Below are 15,042 nucleotides of genomic sequence, written 5' to 3' on the forward strand. Positions count from 1 at the left end.
GAAATGTGAAAGGGAAGACACTTTTTTTCTGCGCCAGTATTTTACACATCGCTAGATCTAAAATATGTATGCCACCATAATCTGTATAGTTCTTGAATGGTATGCTGTCAAAATGTATATGGAAAATCGTATATTTTGGTATGGTGACTGTTCTTAACGACCCGTTGTTTGTATGGTCGAGCATGGAAAAACGACACTGGTTATGTTCGATATTATACCAGGCAATACTTAATCTATTGTTGAACGAACCATATTGAAAATGGTTTTTCGACGTTTGATACAATGGTTGGCATATGGTACAGATTTTTGCGGGACATCATTATGGGACCATATTTCAAATTAATCATTGAACCAACAGTACTCACACCATTTCGGACACTGAAAAAAAATCCACGCGCTAATTCTATTTACTTCAAACCGCTTAAAATCCATATGAAGAAGAAATTCTACTGTTATCTCGCGCACACATACCTTCTATGAGTCAACTGTATAAACTATGTATGCACACACATAAGTTATATGTGCGAATTGTTATAGAATCGGGTTTTATGTGCCTTATAGTTATGAAATGTGAATGTAAGACTAATATCTCTTGTAAATACACACATTAGGTTTATGTGACAGCAAATAGTGTGTATCTGCCTCCGCTAATTGCAAAAATCTAAGTGTAAAATCAATAGGCATAACGTTTACAATTTTTTTTAAGTGGATGCTTGCCGGAATAAACCCAAATAGAAATTTACGGCAACAAAGCGATATTTTCTACAATAGTTTACAATACTAAGTTTGTGCTACAATATAAAAACAATAAACTTTAGCATTTCTACAGTAATTTTCAATGTAAAATAGACTTTTACCGTATAACATGGGGTGGTTATGTGTCTTAACATTAAAAAATCGATCTTTTTCCAAATATTTTTTTTCTCGGAAACAGTAACATTTAATAAGAAATTTACTGTATCATTTTTTCTTTGGCCAGTAAAACGAATGAAGTTTCTTCGTAAATCTACTGAGGGTACTCTACGTCGAACAATATTGATACAATGATAACCATAATATTATTCTATGATTAGTTGTAGGATAAATGATATTGTCTAGATTAGATTAGATTAGATTTTATTTATTTGAAGTGGTCCCTTTAACTTATTGTCATTTGGGACAAATTATATTGTTAATTCATCTGTAATGGCCCAGAGCTCAATTTCGAAAGCACTTATAATGCTTGCGTTCATGGGAAAAGTTCCAATAAACGTTATTTCGCCTAATTTTTTCAAAAAAATTGTATTGTTAAGCGGCGCTTACATGTTCAATATTTTTTGTCAATACAGTATTGACGATATTGTTACAATATTTCAATCTCATTTGAAATCCACATCGTCAATACAACTTTTTTCCTTCACACTTATAACACTTTTTTCAATGCTCTCTAGTATTGACAAAAATATTAAACATGTAAGGGCCGCTTTACACTATTGGAGCAAATAATGGTTTTGGTTTGGAGAATTATTTGGTGTATTCGCGAAATCTAAACCAATTAGCGTATGAGGGCAAAAGACCTGATTTAGAAAAGTAGGATATGAACTGACCCGTGCAACCTTATTCACTTTTTTCCGCGTGTCTTTATATTTGTACATACCATCGTCTTTGGTCCTGTGGTGCAGTTTTAGTACAGCTATTCATCACTAGGTATCGCTGCAACTTAAATATTTTGGTGGTTCGTTTCACTTGAGCGAACGTATCTTGGAACAGTTGCAGCATTGGAACAAACATTTTCGGGGATTTTATCAACGTACTCAAAAAATAAACGTCAATCTGATAAAAATAAAATTTTGCGGCTTTGTTGAAACTTGGATTCTTTGCCAACTTCATTATTGTTGCTGAATTGCGAATCAACGCTAGTTAATTTTAAAATAATTGTTCAATAAATAAACATCACTGTAAAAACCACTTCGAAAATGATGTCTGCCTCGGAACCAGTAGTTTCTCGTGTTTACATAGGCGGCTTGGGCGAACAGGCGTCCCGACAGGACATGGAGGAACTTTTCAAAGACTATGAACCGTATTCTGATCTGAATTTGCTGCGAGGGTACGGCTTTGTACAATTTCCTTCCGAAGAAGCGGCCCACTTGGCGATCGAAGGACTTAACGGTAAGATGTTGAAAGGGCGAAAGTTAACGGTGAAAATAGCACACGACAACCGTGCAAAAAAAGGTCTTTTGCCGAGAGGAGCCGGTGGACCGGAAGGACAGGCTGGCATGGTTCGGGATAGATCTCCCATCGACGGGAACCGCTTTGCAGATGGATATCCGCCCCGAGGTGGGTATCGTGGAATGTATCCTGGAATGGAAATGGGTGGCTTTTCGGATCCAATGATGCGCATGCATCAGCAGGGCCCTCCAGCACAGCCGGAAAGCAATGATTGTGAGATTATTGTAGTTTCTAGAGATTTGACGTGAGTAATGAGTAATTGTATATAGAATAATAAATTGATTTGCTTTCTTTTTTTACGTTTAGAACCTATGCAGAAAATATAGAATCCAGACTAAAGCGAAATGGGCTGACAGTGGATCTTCTGTTCCCAAACGATGACGTTCCGATTGGTAAAGTTTTGTCCAATATCGCTTCCCGTGGCAGTTACTATGCCATACTAATCACACCGGAAAATGAGGAACGAAACAGCATAACGGTGAATGTTTTGTACGGAGTTCCAGCAGAGCATCGGAACATGCCAACTGATGATGCAATCATGTTCATTTGCAAGGATTTCGAGGATAAGCTTCGTTCGGAACAGGAGAAAACATCCAAATACCGGGCCGGCTCGATGATGGGTTCAAGCACCAATAACAGTCATTTAATGTACAATGCACCGCCGCTGCAAGATAAACATCCTGATCCGATACAAAATATGCTCAATCTTCTTGCTGCCAATCGGCAACTTACCGTTCTACAGTATGATCGAGTCATAAAATACCTGAACGAACGCAAGGAAATGCAGATCAAATATGAGCTCGGCGAAGACTTTGATTCCGCCGGTGCCAGCAGCTTGATGGATACTAAAACTAAAGAGGAAAACGAAAAGTTACTGCAGCGCAAGATTATGGACATTCTCAACAAACCGTCGATCATTGCCCCGAAGCCTAAATTAGTGGAACCGGAAATTGAAAAGCGAAACGTTTCCAGTGGATTCTCGTCTTTCGGTGGTATCACAGTGGCAATGGCGGCTGCATCTGCGACGTCCAGTGCGAGTTCGGCAGCCGCGCCCGCCCCAAGATCGAATAGCAGTATTCCGATTGATGGCGGTGCTGCGCCGAAACTGCTTCACGATCCTAAGGTACAGAAAGCACTAGATTCACTGTTGCTTTCCGGATTGGGTGGTGGGCTCAAGTTTTAAAGTTTAATAAACGTATTAGCCTAGAAATAATGATATGACACTTATGTACGATTGATCTGTGTTTCCATAGTTGTGAGCCGTTCCCATGTAGGCAATATTGAGTGGAACTGCCTTGTAATTCATTCGAAGCTATTTGGCAAGCTAGCAACACACAGTTTGCGGTTGACACTAGTGTATTCAATAGAATGAAACCATTTTAAATTGAATCTTAAGGTACGAACAATGATGATTGTAAAAAAGGACGAAATAGATAACAATGTTTTGTACGCTGGAAAAAATAAACTCATCAATTAATTGAATTCAACTAGAGGATTGTTTTTCTCAATATTTTTGTACTTTTCATGCTTATTCTTGATGCGGGTAATCAGTGAAGGTGTGAAACTAAATTTTTCTAGCCAAAACATGTTTCATGTCATATCATTGCACGAGACAAAGATAGATGTTTTAAGGGGGATGGAGGGGTGTTGAGGTTTTGAGATAATTTTACTCATATTAAATGAAAAATTCTATTTTTCACTAAAAAAATCAGCCTTTTTATGAATCTTTTTTATTCGTTTTGAATCAAGGTTGGATTATAAATTCTTGTATGGGGGATAATCTTGTGTTAGGGTATAAGTACAAATTCTTATTGTTAATGTTTTCGCTGCCGCACAGATCTGTCCAACTTATACCCGGAACAGTAATCAGTCTGTGTCCTAGCATTTAAGTATAATAGTTTTATAGATTTACGGCAATCAAATAAGCTAGGTTGGACTACTAACCTTAATGACTTGTTCGGTTTCGAAGTATATTTTAATGTGTTCCTAATGGTCTTGTTCATACAGTCTACGATCCGTACTGTTAATACGGATAATTGTATCCGTAATGTATCCTACCCGCACTAACTCTATCCGTACCGTAGCTTTAATTCCTGTTAGGTTTAATTTTAGGTATTTATTAGCGTATAATATGATTAAACTCACCACAGTGCAGTTGGGGTAGATTTAGTTGGAAACGGGAACAATTATTTCACTTGAGATTTAGATAAATTTGTAACTATTGTGACAATTTGTGTTCTGGCTCACGCTACTTCTTACCGAATAACTTGACGAGTGGGCCGTGTCGATTAGCTAGCAGTGGATCGTTGGGGCGCCAGTGAACCGGAAGCTACGTTCCACCCGGAATCGCTGGATGGACCTCAGAACCTACTGATTAGCCCGTTGAGTAGGCTAGGTCAGCCGCAGGAGACCATATCGAGTAGATCAGGACGAAGCAAAGAGCTAAATGGCTTACGGCAATGAACATCGGTATCGGGAAAAATCTACCGCCGGGGTGTTCACAGTAGGGTAGATTCTCCACCATGGAATCCGACCAAATCGTGACAATGGTGTATGAATACACAGATCACCAAGTAATCCACCTAGTAGGGAGAAAATAGATTTCAATTATAATTCATATTCATGTCGGAGCATGTCGTTTCTTTGTTTTTCTAGCCTCTTTTGTTCTCACAAGTCTCCTATCTCAAGCCTCCACGCGAGTCTAAATCTATTGATGACATTAAATGGTCCTTACACCGCGACGACTGGGTGCTATCAGCCTTTTGCCGATAGTAGCAGAATGAGAGGGTGCGAACAGATTTAATCAAGAAAATAATACCGTAAAAGTGAATAGCTGGTCGGAAATCATCCGCAACAAGACTCTAGTCTGACCAGCGATGCCAACCTTCCAGTTTAAACTGGATTCTTCCAGTTTTTTTACAACATCCAGTCAAACAGACAATCGGAAAAATCTTCCAGTTTTTTTTTAATTTGAGGCAGTTTTATCCAATTTTTTTTAAATATTCATTTATTTAGTTTTTTCTCACAAATTATAACTTGATTCGTAGAATTTTCAAGCAAGCGATGGGATAATGCCGAGTGGCCCAGAATAAGATTTTAATCCATCGTAACCTGAACTCCTTTTATATCACCTGTGAGTAAAACGGTTCGCGAATGAACATTTTGATTCGATTTCAAATGAATTTTACTCAAACCTAAAGGTGGCAGTACATTGTGTCAAATATTTTGATGAACAATTGTTGAATTCTCAGCTAATTGCTATAGTGGTATTCGTAAGAAAGGTAAGTAAGCGCATCCTCAAGTTTGGCAAATGGTATAAAATTTAGGGTTTTGTGGATGTGTACATTGAAACTTTCAAAACAGTAAAATTCGACTATAACTATTACAATTACAATCAAATTCGAATGTTTTAATATTTTTTTTTATTTGGACAACAACATCAAAAGTGTAGGTAGGAAGAAGTAGGTTGTTTTTCGATCATCCAGTTTTTTCAGTTTTTTTATGAAAGGTTCCAGTTTTTTTGAAAAAAATGTTGGCAGACTCAGCCCTGACTAATATCGATGATCGCGGGTCAATAAGTACTGAAAATTCGCTGCGTTTATTTGTATGAATCTAATTTCAAGTTCCGTTTATTGTGTGCCAGCCAATGTATCGGGTTAATAGTCCTTTGTATTTCTCTTCAATAGTCGTTATTATCACTCGTATATGTGTAGTTAACAAATCATCCTATACGTAAAATAGGAAATACTTTTCTTGATGTATAACATCTCGCGCTATCATAACTCTTTGTATTTATAAAGTGTTTTCACTCGGTAGTTATCAATCTAATAAATACATCGTTGAGAAGGAATAGCAAAAACTTTTTAAATGCAATAAATAGGGACCCCTTTACGCAGATAAGATTAGCTTTTGTAGGCATTACTCCCACGGTCGGCTGTGTGGAGCTCAAATTGCTTTTGATTGAAAAACATAAGACACTCTTGTAGTGAATACGACGACTATGAATAATAAAAAGTAACAGGAACTTTGACAGTTATGCTTTTGAACGTCATTATGGAGATGTGAGTCGACATAAGATGTATTATCTTTACAACGCTCAGACACCCATGGAGCAAACGCATTGAAACGGTACACTGTTATCAGAGTTTGATCACATCGAGTTGAAAATAAAATATTGTGAAATAATCTAGGTACGATATATTAAAATATATATATTTAAAAAAAAAGACTTCGTGAAAAGATAATATGCATAACAAGTAATATCAATCCTTAGAAATAAAATAATTGATATTAACTTTTATAGCGTAATTAGTATTGATAATGTTGATTAATTGATTGTCTAGAAAAATTCGAAGTGTGTAATCAAGGAATTGAAACGCAAACTAATAAAAAAAAGAAGAAAACAAAACGCAATTTGAAGCAGGATTACAGACCGGACGTTGGAGGTGTTTTAGCGGATGCGAAAAAAAAGAATGCGTTCAGGCCTCATTCTGTGATCTATTACCGTAGAAGATAGTCGCATTTTCTGTGGACAAAAAAAATTCTGAATACGACATGGCGCAGTTAGTAGGTAAGTTTAAATGAATGATACGTTGGTGAAACTTGTTGAATATAGGAAATTGGTTAAAAAAAAATAGTACTGAATTAATAGAGTACTGAACCACAAGAAAGAAATATTCATGAAGAACTGGATGTAGGGCGAGTAGGACTCTGCACCATGTGTACTAATATAAATTGAGGTGAAGCTATAAAAATATATGAATATTCGAGACAAAGCTGGATGTAGAGCGAGTAGGACTCTTCACCATATATCTAAACGGAGTTACCACGTGTACTCTACATGTTAAAGGATGTCGAGCGAGTAGGTCTCTACATCATGTAGCCAATATGAGGCGAAACATATATATATATATATTTACAAATATAGAGCGAGTAGGACTCTAAATAATGAAAAGCAGAAGCGCACAAAATTTATTTAATCCAGTAAGCGAGTGTGGCGCTGCAAAAAAAAAAACGATCATAACTAAATGTTTTTTTATATTTAAATCTGTTTAAAAAAAAAAATACAAGAATCAAAGAAATACTATTTATTTGTCTTTTTTGCCACTATCGTTTTCGCAGATAACATGGGAAAGTCTAAAAGGAAGAGTAAAACTAAAAATTTAGAAAGAGAGTTGGCAGAAGAAAGAAAAAAATCTGCTCAACTAGCTGATGAACTGGAGCGGAGCCTTAAGAGAAATAAAGAACTTGAAGCTGGCGATAGTGGTAGGAATAACCGGAACAATTCCGATGACGCTGCTATTGAGTTCAATGCGGATAATGGCTTTAGCAGCACTCAGCGCATGACGACAGGTCACACCATAGAAGAATCCAGATTTTTGTCGTCAATGAACCAGCTTTCGGTGGCATCAATCAATGTCCCGGAGTGTAAACCGATGGATGATGACGATATACATCGGCAACAATTCGAGATGTGGAAAGATTTACTGACGGATTCTCTAAAACTGGCTGGGATAGACGATGAAGAAACCAAATACACCGTTTTTAAAGTGAAAGCCGGTCCTCGCCTTTTGGAAATATTTAAAAACACAAAATCGCAAGCTGACGCTCCGGACTCGACAACAGAGCCGTTTTCCAATGCAATACACCGCCTAAGATCTTATTTCGGATCAGGTTCCGATCTTATGCTGCTAAGGCGTAGGCTAGCACTGATGACACAAAAGGCAACAGAGTCCGATTTATCATATATATCTCGAGTTGGTTCTATTGCCCGGCTCTGTGAATTCGATCATGAGAAGGAATTCGAGGAGATCGTGGCGACGGTAGCTGAGCACGCTAGAAGTCGGGACGTGCGAACAACTGCTTTAAGAATGCTCAGTCGGAAAGGCTGTTTCACAGATCTCGTCGATAAGGTCCGCGAGATTGAAGCGATCAGACTGAATGAAGAGTTTGTGGCGCAAAAACACGGCAAAATGGAACAGACACTTATTGCTCCTGTTCAAGCGTATTCAAATTGGGACAGGAACCGTCAGTTCAGATCTTTGGATGGATATGACTCACGGAAAACTCGTGGCAATCCAACTTATCGTGGAGGTTGGCGTGTATCAGAAGGCAGACAGTTCACCCAAAATAGAGGTTCACGTATTCAGTATTCGCGCGGTGAGAGATGTTGGCGTTGCAATAGCGCTTTCCATCTTGCTACGGACTGTAGCGTCAAAGATAAAATCTGTAACAATTGCGGAAAACTTGGACACATTCAGCGTGCGTGTCGTTCGCGCGAGCCACTGAAGCGAAAGGCGGCGGAGCCTTTGGATATCTCTCCGAAGAAGATTGCTATTGTGGAAAAGACAGAAGAAATAACAAATGCAGATGAAAAAGTAAGTGAAATTAATAACTGATTTTTTTACAATATGGCTACTCTTATGCTGTAATTTGAACTTGGTATTCGAAAGAGAAAAGCCATTGAAACGAGTGAATTTTGGATTACAACAAAAAAAAAGCATCAATAAATTAAGAAAAGAAAAAAATTGAACTGTGATTCGTTTTATTTTTTTACTAGCGCTAAAATTATATATTTAAACAGGTAGCTAATGTTGGCTCAGACCAACTGAGATCCAACAGTTCGGAACTTCATTTGAACTCGAACGTGTCCTTGATTGAATCTAAAGAGTGGAACTCTGTTGGAAATTTTTCAAGCAAAGTTGGTAAACTTAACGCTACGGAACCATTTCGACAGGCTAGGATAAATGATTTGGTCAGATCTGAAAGCGACAATATCGACGAAGTAAGTATAAATTTACTAAGCATATAAAGTGCTTTTTTATTTCAAATCATCACCTGTCTCTTTAAATAGGCACGAAATTCATATGCACTACAGAATAATACAGTTTTGAGGTCTGATGACGACGATGGTATTATCTCTGTGATGGTGGCAGGAATGCCGTGTTCTTTTTTAATTGACTCCGGAGCTCAAGTGAATACGTTCACTGAAAACATGTTCAGCGCGTTGACTTCTGACCCCATTTACAAGAATGGTATTTTTGATCTGAGATCTGAAACGGATCGATCTCTTAAAGCTTATGCCTCAGCCGGCGAAATTAAAGTGATAGCTACGTTTTATGCATACCTATATATCTCTAATAATAGACCTACCTCGCTGGAGAAATTTTATGTCGTCAATGAGTTACGAGCTCTTCTAAGCAGATCAACAGCTTCCAGGTACAGCGTCCTGATGCTAGGTCTGAAAGTACCTGTGCAATCTAAAAACACTAGATTCGATCAGCTACTATACGCAGGAGAGATTGCGTCTATCGTAACGAAAGATATTTTCCCAAAATTCAACGTTCCTCCAGTCAAAATTCATTACGATAAGTCTAAACCTCCATGTCGGAATATATTTTTTAATATTCCGCTTGCTGTAAAGCCTTTGGTTGAGAAGCGACTTCTGGAGCTTGTTTCATCGGATATTATAGAACCAGTAGTAGATGGTATGGATACATCGTTCTGCTCGTCCATGTTAGTCGTGCCGAAGGGTAAAGATGATATACGATTGGTCATCGATTTGAGAGGACCAAATCGCTATATTTATCGCACACCCTTTTCAATGCCAACATTAGAAAAGATTTTGGCTGAATTGAATGGAGCAACATGGTTCTCTATCATTGACCTCTCCCATGCGTTTTTCCATATAGAACTAGACGAAGAATCTAGACTGCTCACGAATTTCTGTACTGAATTTGGCATGTTTCGTTGTGTGAGATTGCCCTTCGGCTTAACGAATGCCCCGGACCTGTTTCAAGAAATACTACAGCGGAAAGTACTAGGGGGTTGTAAAGGGTGCAAAAATTATTTGGACGATATATTGATATACGGTAAAACTAAAGATGAACATGACGAGAACTTGGAGGAAGTCCGACGCTGTCTAGCTAACCACAATGTAAGACTTAACGAAAGCAAGTGTGTTTTTGGAAGCCAATCGGTGCCATTCCTTGGATTTACGTTGACACCCAAAGGATGGCTTATTGAAGAAGAGAAGATTGCGGCCATCCAGAATTTTCGAACTCCAATTAACTGTTCAGAAGTCAAAAGTTTCTTGGGTCTAGTAACTTTCGTCGATAAATTTATTGTACACCGCGCGACGAAGACTGAGCATCTTCGTTCACTGGCCAGTTCAGATACATTTTATTGGACGAATGCTGAAGAGACAGAGTTTCAATTTATGAAAAAAGAAGCGCTAAATACCATAAAACGGCTGGGATATTATAATGCAGCGGACAGGACCGAGTTGTTTGTCGATGCCTCTCCAATAGGACTCGGCGCCGTGCTGGTTCAGTATCACGAAAACGGTAATCCCAGAATTATAGCATGTGCATCAAAGGTTCTCACCGCTTCGGAAAAACGATACCCACAGACACAGAGAGAAGCTCTAGCTGTTGTTTGGGGAGTAGAGAGGTTTAATTTCTATTTACTTGCCAAATCCTTCGTGATACGTACCGACGCTGTAGCCAATCAGTTCATTTTCAATAGCAACCACAGGATGGGAAAAAGAGCTGTAACCCGCGCCGAGAGTTGGGCTCTAAGACTGCAACCATACGACTTTTCAATACGATGCGTAACAGGTAATGAAAATGTAGCTGACGTGCTTTCTCGACTTATTCCTGAGACACAAGCATCAGAACCATTTGATGAATGCGAAGAAAAGCACTTTTTATATTCACTGGACTCCGGATGTATGGAAATAACATGGGGTGAGGTGGAATTGGAATCTGAAGATGATAGCGAGCTACAACTCGTTCAAAAATCTCTGCAATTGAACAAATGGCCTGATGAACTTCGAGCATTCGAATCGCAGAAGAAGTTTCTACATAGTTTTGGACCCCTACTTTTCAAAGACGACCGAGTTGTATTGCCGAAATCTCTACGTCAGAAAGCATTACGCTCAGCCCACGGAGGTCACGTGGGGGAAGTCGCAATGAAGCGTATAATGCGTCAATACTTTTGGTGGCCAAAGATGTCTACGGAAGTAACGCGATATGTCAAAGACTGTGAAACATGCATTCTCCTGTCTAAACGAAATCCTCCGATACCGATAACATCCAGAGAATTGCCTGACGGACCATGGGAGATTCTGCAAGTGGATTTTTTAACAGTGCCCAACTTTGGTTCCGCAGAGTTTTTAATTATAATTGATACATACTCGCGTTATCTGGCTGTTGTAGAAATGAAAGCCATGGATGCAGAAAGCACGAACTTGGCATTGTGCGAAACGTTTAAACTGTGGGGATGCCCTATTATAATTCAGAGTGATAACGGGCCCCCATTCCAAAGCACTGCATTCACTTCGTTCTGGAAAGAGAAAGGAGTTGATGTAAGAAAATCCATACCTCTTAGCCCACAATCAAATGGTGCTGTGGAAAGGCAAAACCAGGGCTTAATAAAAGCTTTGGCAGCCTCCAGACTTGATGGTATAAACTGGCGCTATGCCCTTCAGAAATATGTTCATCGACACAACACTCTTGTTCCACACTCAAGACTTGGCATTACACCTTTCGAGATGATGGTCGGCTGGCGCTATCGTGGCACATTCCCTAGCCTCTGGGGTAACGAACAGAAACTTGACCGCACGGATCTTCGCGAACGGGATGCAGACATGAAGCTTTCTAGTAAGAAATACGCTGACTCTATGCGCGGCGCAAAAGAGTCGGATATCAGGGTTGGTGATACAGTTTTACTTTCCAGGCAGAGGCAACACAAAACCGATCCAACTTTCTCGTCGGATCGCTACAAAGTGGTAGCTAGAGATGGTGCAAAAGTAGTGGTTATTAGCCAAGCTGGGGTACAATACGCACGAAATGTCCGGGAAGTAAAAAAGAGCTCCCGCATGCAGCACTACAGATAGTAACGAGCAACTTCCTCAATTAAACGACGGGAATTCGTCTGAAGACGGGGCAGTAACTGCCAGTACATCTCACGATACGAGCTATCAGCGAAAATCTCCGGAACCGTCAATTGATTTTTTCCCTTCGCATCAGTCTCGTATGCTTCGACAAAGAGATAAGATTAACCGTCCTTCGAGATTTGATGACGAATATTTGTACCGCGTGTTCCACTAAAAAAAAAAAAGATTTCTTTAAGAGAAAAAATGAATAAAATGTATGATTTGTTGATCGGAGTTGCCTTAGAAACTGATTAAAATCAATCTCTCCAAAAAAAAAAACAAAGAAAACAAAAAAAATCTTTTAGGCATTCTCATCCGAATTTACATCCTCCTCCTCTTTTCAAGCTGTGAAAATAATTCGCATCAGGAAGGGCAATGCATATGCTAGAGTTCCAAATCACTTTCTTTCCGATATACGAAACATCCGCTAGAAGAGTATAATTTTCTTGCACAGGATTGATGTTTCACTTAAACATATTCTAGTAGCTTGTGACGGGTTTTGAATCCTTTACCACCGAGAAAAGCAACTAACAAAATTACAACTTCAGAGTAGAGAAGGGAAAGGATGTAGTGAATACGACGACTATGAATAATAAAAAGTAACAGGAACTTTGACAGTTATGCTTTTGAACGTCATTATGGAGATGTGAGTCGACATAAGATGTATTATCTTTACAACGCTCAGACACCCATGGAGCAAACGCATTGAAACGGTACACTGTTATCAGAGTTTGATCACATCGAGTTGAAAATAAAATATTGTGAAATAATCTAGGTACGATATATTAAAATATATATATTTAAAAAAAAAGACTTCGTGAAAAGATAATATGCATAACAAGTAATATCAATCCTTAGAAATAAAATAATTGATATTAACTTTTATAGCGTAATTAGTATTGATAATGTTGATTAATTGATTGTCTAGAAAAATTCGAAGTGTGTAATCAAGGAATTGAAACGCAAACTAATAAAAAAAAGAAGAAAACAAAACGCAATTTGAAGCAGGATTACAGACCGGACGTTGGAGGTGTTTTAGCGGATGCGAAAAAAAAGAATGCGTTCAGGCCTCATTCTGTGATCTATTACCGTAGAAGATAGTCGCATTTTCTGTGGACAAAAAAAATTCTGAATACGACAACTCTCTGTAGCTAACTACTCAGAGTTTAAAAAGGACCAAAAACTAAACAAGATCTTTTCTTTTCCGAGTGATCATGTACTCGAAGACTAATTAAACAACTACCTAATAAACTATGCTTTGCAGGTCGCATCGCTAACTTGGAGCGAATCCTAGACCTTATTCCCTTCCAAACTACCAACTCCGCAAACACCTATGGAAGAGTCTGATGAATCGTCGTTCTTCCGTTAAGTAGGTGGAACATCAACACTTCCCGTCTACCTTATCCTTTATCCTTCCCCGTGAACGACGTCACTACACAACGCAACGCATAACATTTCTCCAATTGCATAATATAAATACATTAGAGAGATTTTTTAACCCCCCCCTCCCCCCTAGTAGACCTTAGTAGACTTTTACCACCCCCCCCCCCCCCACGACAAAAGTCTACGTAGACTTTTAATTTTTTTTATTCGCGGGAAATGTGAAATTAGCAAGAAGCACATTATGTATAATGTTCAAATAAAAATTAGCTTTCATATTTATTTCAAGCTTTTTAAATGTTAAAGAAAGGTTTTATCACATTTGTTTTTTGTCTATGACTGATCAAATCAATTAATACCGATTCAAGGTGCCTTCCAACGTTTGTGTAGCGGAATACTTCTTTTCAAGGTTAGTCACTCAATTATTATTAAAAATCGGTTGCGCAAAATATCTGTGTGTATGTATGTGTGTATGTATGTATGTATGTATGCATGCATGTATGTATGTATGTATGTATGTGTGTATGTGCGGATTTGTTAACAAAATGTCCACATCGGTTTCTCGGAGATGGCTGAACCGATTTTTACAAACTAAGATTCAAATGAAAGGTATAAGGGACCATCCATAAATGACGTAGCATTGTGTGGGGGAGGGGGAGTTTTGCATTTTGTGATCGTGTGTGAAGACGGGGGTGTGGGGGGTCATGTCATGCTACGTGGCTTTTTGAAAGGGGAATAACTAACACCGTTTTTTTCCTTTCTCATATAAAGAAAGGCTATGCAATCACTGTAAGGATCGACTTTCTAACCGAGGCCCGGAGGGCCGAACGTCATACACCATTCGATTCAGTTCGTCGAGAGCTGCAAATGTCTGTGTGTGTATGTTTTTTTAGTAATGTTAAAAAAGCTTCAAAAGCCTGGCCTGTAGTGTATTGGAACTGTGTGGGACTCACGACTCACGTTCGTGCCTAACCACTAAAAACATTCCTTACTTTTTACGCCCTTCTTCCCCACGGAACTACGTCATCGTATTACTTCGTGGGGGGGGGGGGGGGTTTCGTTGCGCTTTCGTCGCACCTCTTTCTGCTGCTCTATCTCGGAGCCTCGCTTGGTTCATGGAGTGACACGACCTATGAGCTTTGAATTCCTCTCCTGCTTCTTTTCTCCATCCATTACGTCGCCGTTTATTTCTCGTCCCTGTGGTGAGCCGTTTAGGTGCTGATTCCCTGAGCCGTTCAGCTCATGTTTCCGTGAGTCATTCAGCTCACGGCCTCATCACGATCCGCTTGGATAGTGCTCAACGGTGAACTCATCCTACTCCGACCTATGGTTCCTCGACGGAGGAATTTCCCCCGACACCGATACCCGCTTTCTTGAGCCATTTAGCTCTACTAAAATCTTCCAGCTTTACCGCTTATCCTGCTCCGATTGAGAGTTCCCCGACAACGGAATTTCTTTCGTTACCAGTGTTTGTTTCGTGAGCCAATTAGCTCCCCTTTTCGTCACTATTCTGTCGG

General features: G+C 39.1%; 1 protein-coding gene across 1 annotated transcript; it reads left to right on the plus strand.

The window, feature by feature from the left end:
- Positions 1 to 1,770: 1,770 nt before the first annotated feature.
- Positions 1,771 to 3,698, plus strand: LOC131692932 (nuclear receptor coactivator 5). Its single transcript, XM_058980348.1, has 2 exons — positions 1,771 to 2,452; positions 2,515 to 3,698. Exons 1-2 carry the CDS (start codon positions 1,956 to 1,958, stop codon positions 3,389 to 3,391), a joined length of 1,374 nt encoding a protein of 457 aa, XP_058836331.1. The 5' UTR covers positions 1,771 to 1,955; the 3' UTR covers positions 3,392 to 3,698.
- The last annotated feature ends 11,344 nt before the right edge of the window (positions 3,699 to 15,042 follow it).

This window comes from Topomyia yanbarensis, chromosome 3, assembly GCF_030247195.1.
Source record: "Topomyia yanbarensis strain Yona2022 chromosome 3, ASM3024719v1, whole genome shotgun sequence".
NCBI classification, from domain to species: domain Eukaryota; kingdom Metazoa; phylum Arthropoda; class Insecta; order Diptera; family Culicidae; genus Topomyia; species Topomyia yanbarensis.

Excerpts from the sequence above, each read along its gene's own strand:
- LOC131692932 (XM_058980348.1), top strand. The coding sequence starts at position 1,956 with ATGATGTCTGCCTCGGAACCAGTAGTTTCTCGTGTTTACATAGGCGGC. Across the intron at positions 2,453-2,514 it reads GTAGTTTCTAGAGATTTGAC|AACCTATGCAGAAAATATAG; the intron begins GTGAGTAATGAG and ends TTTTACGTTTAG.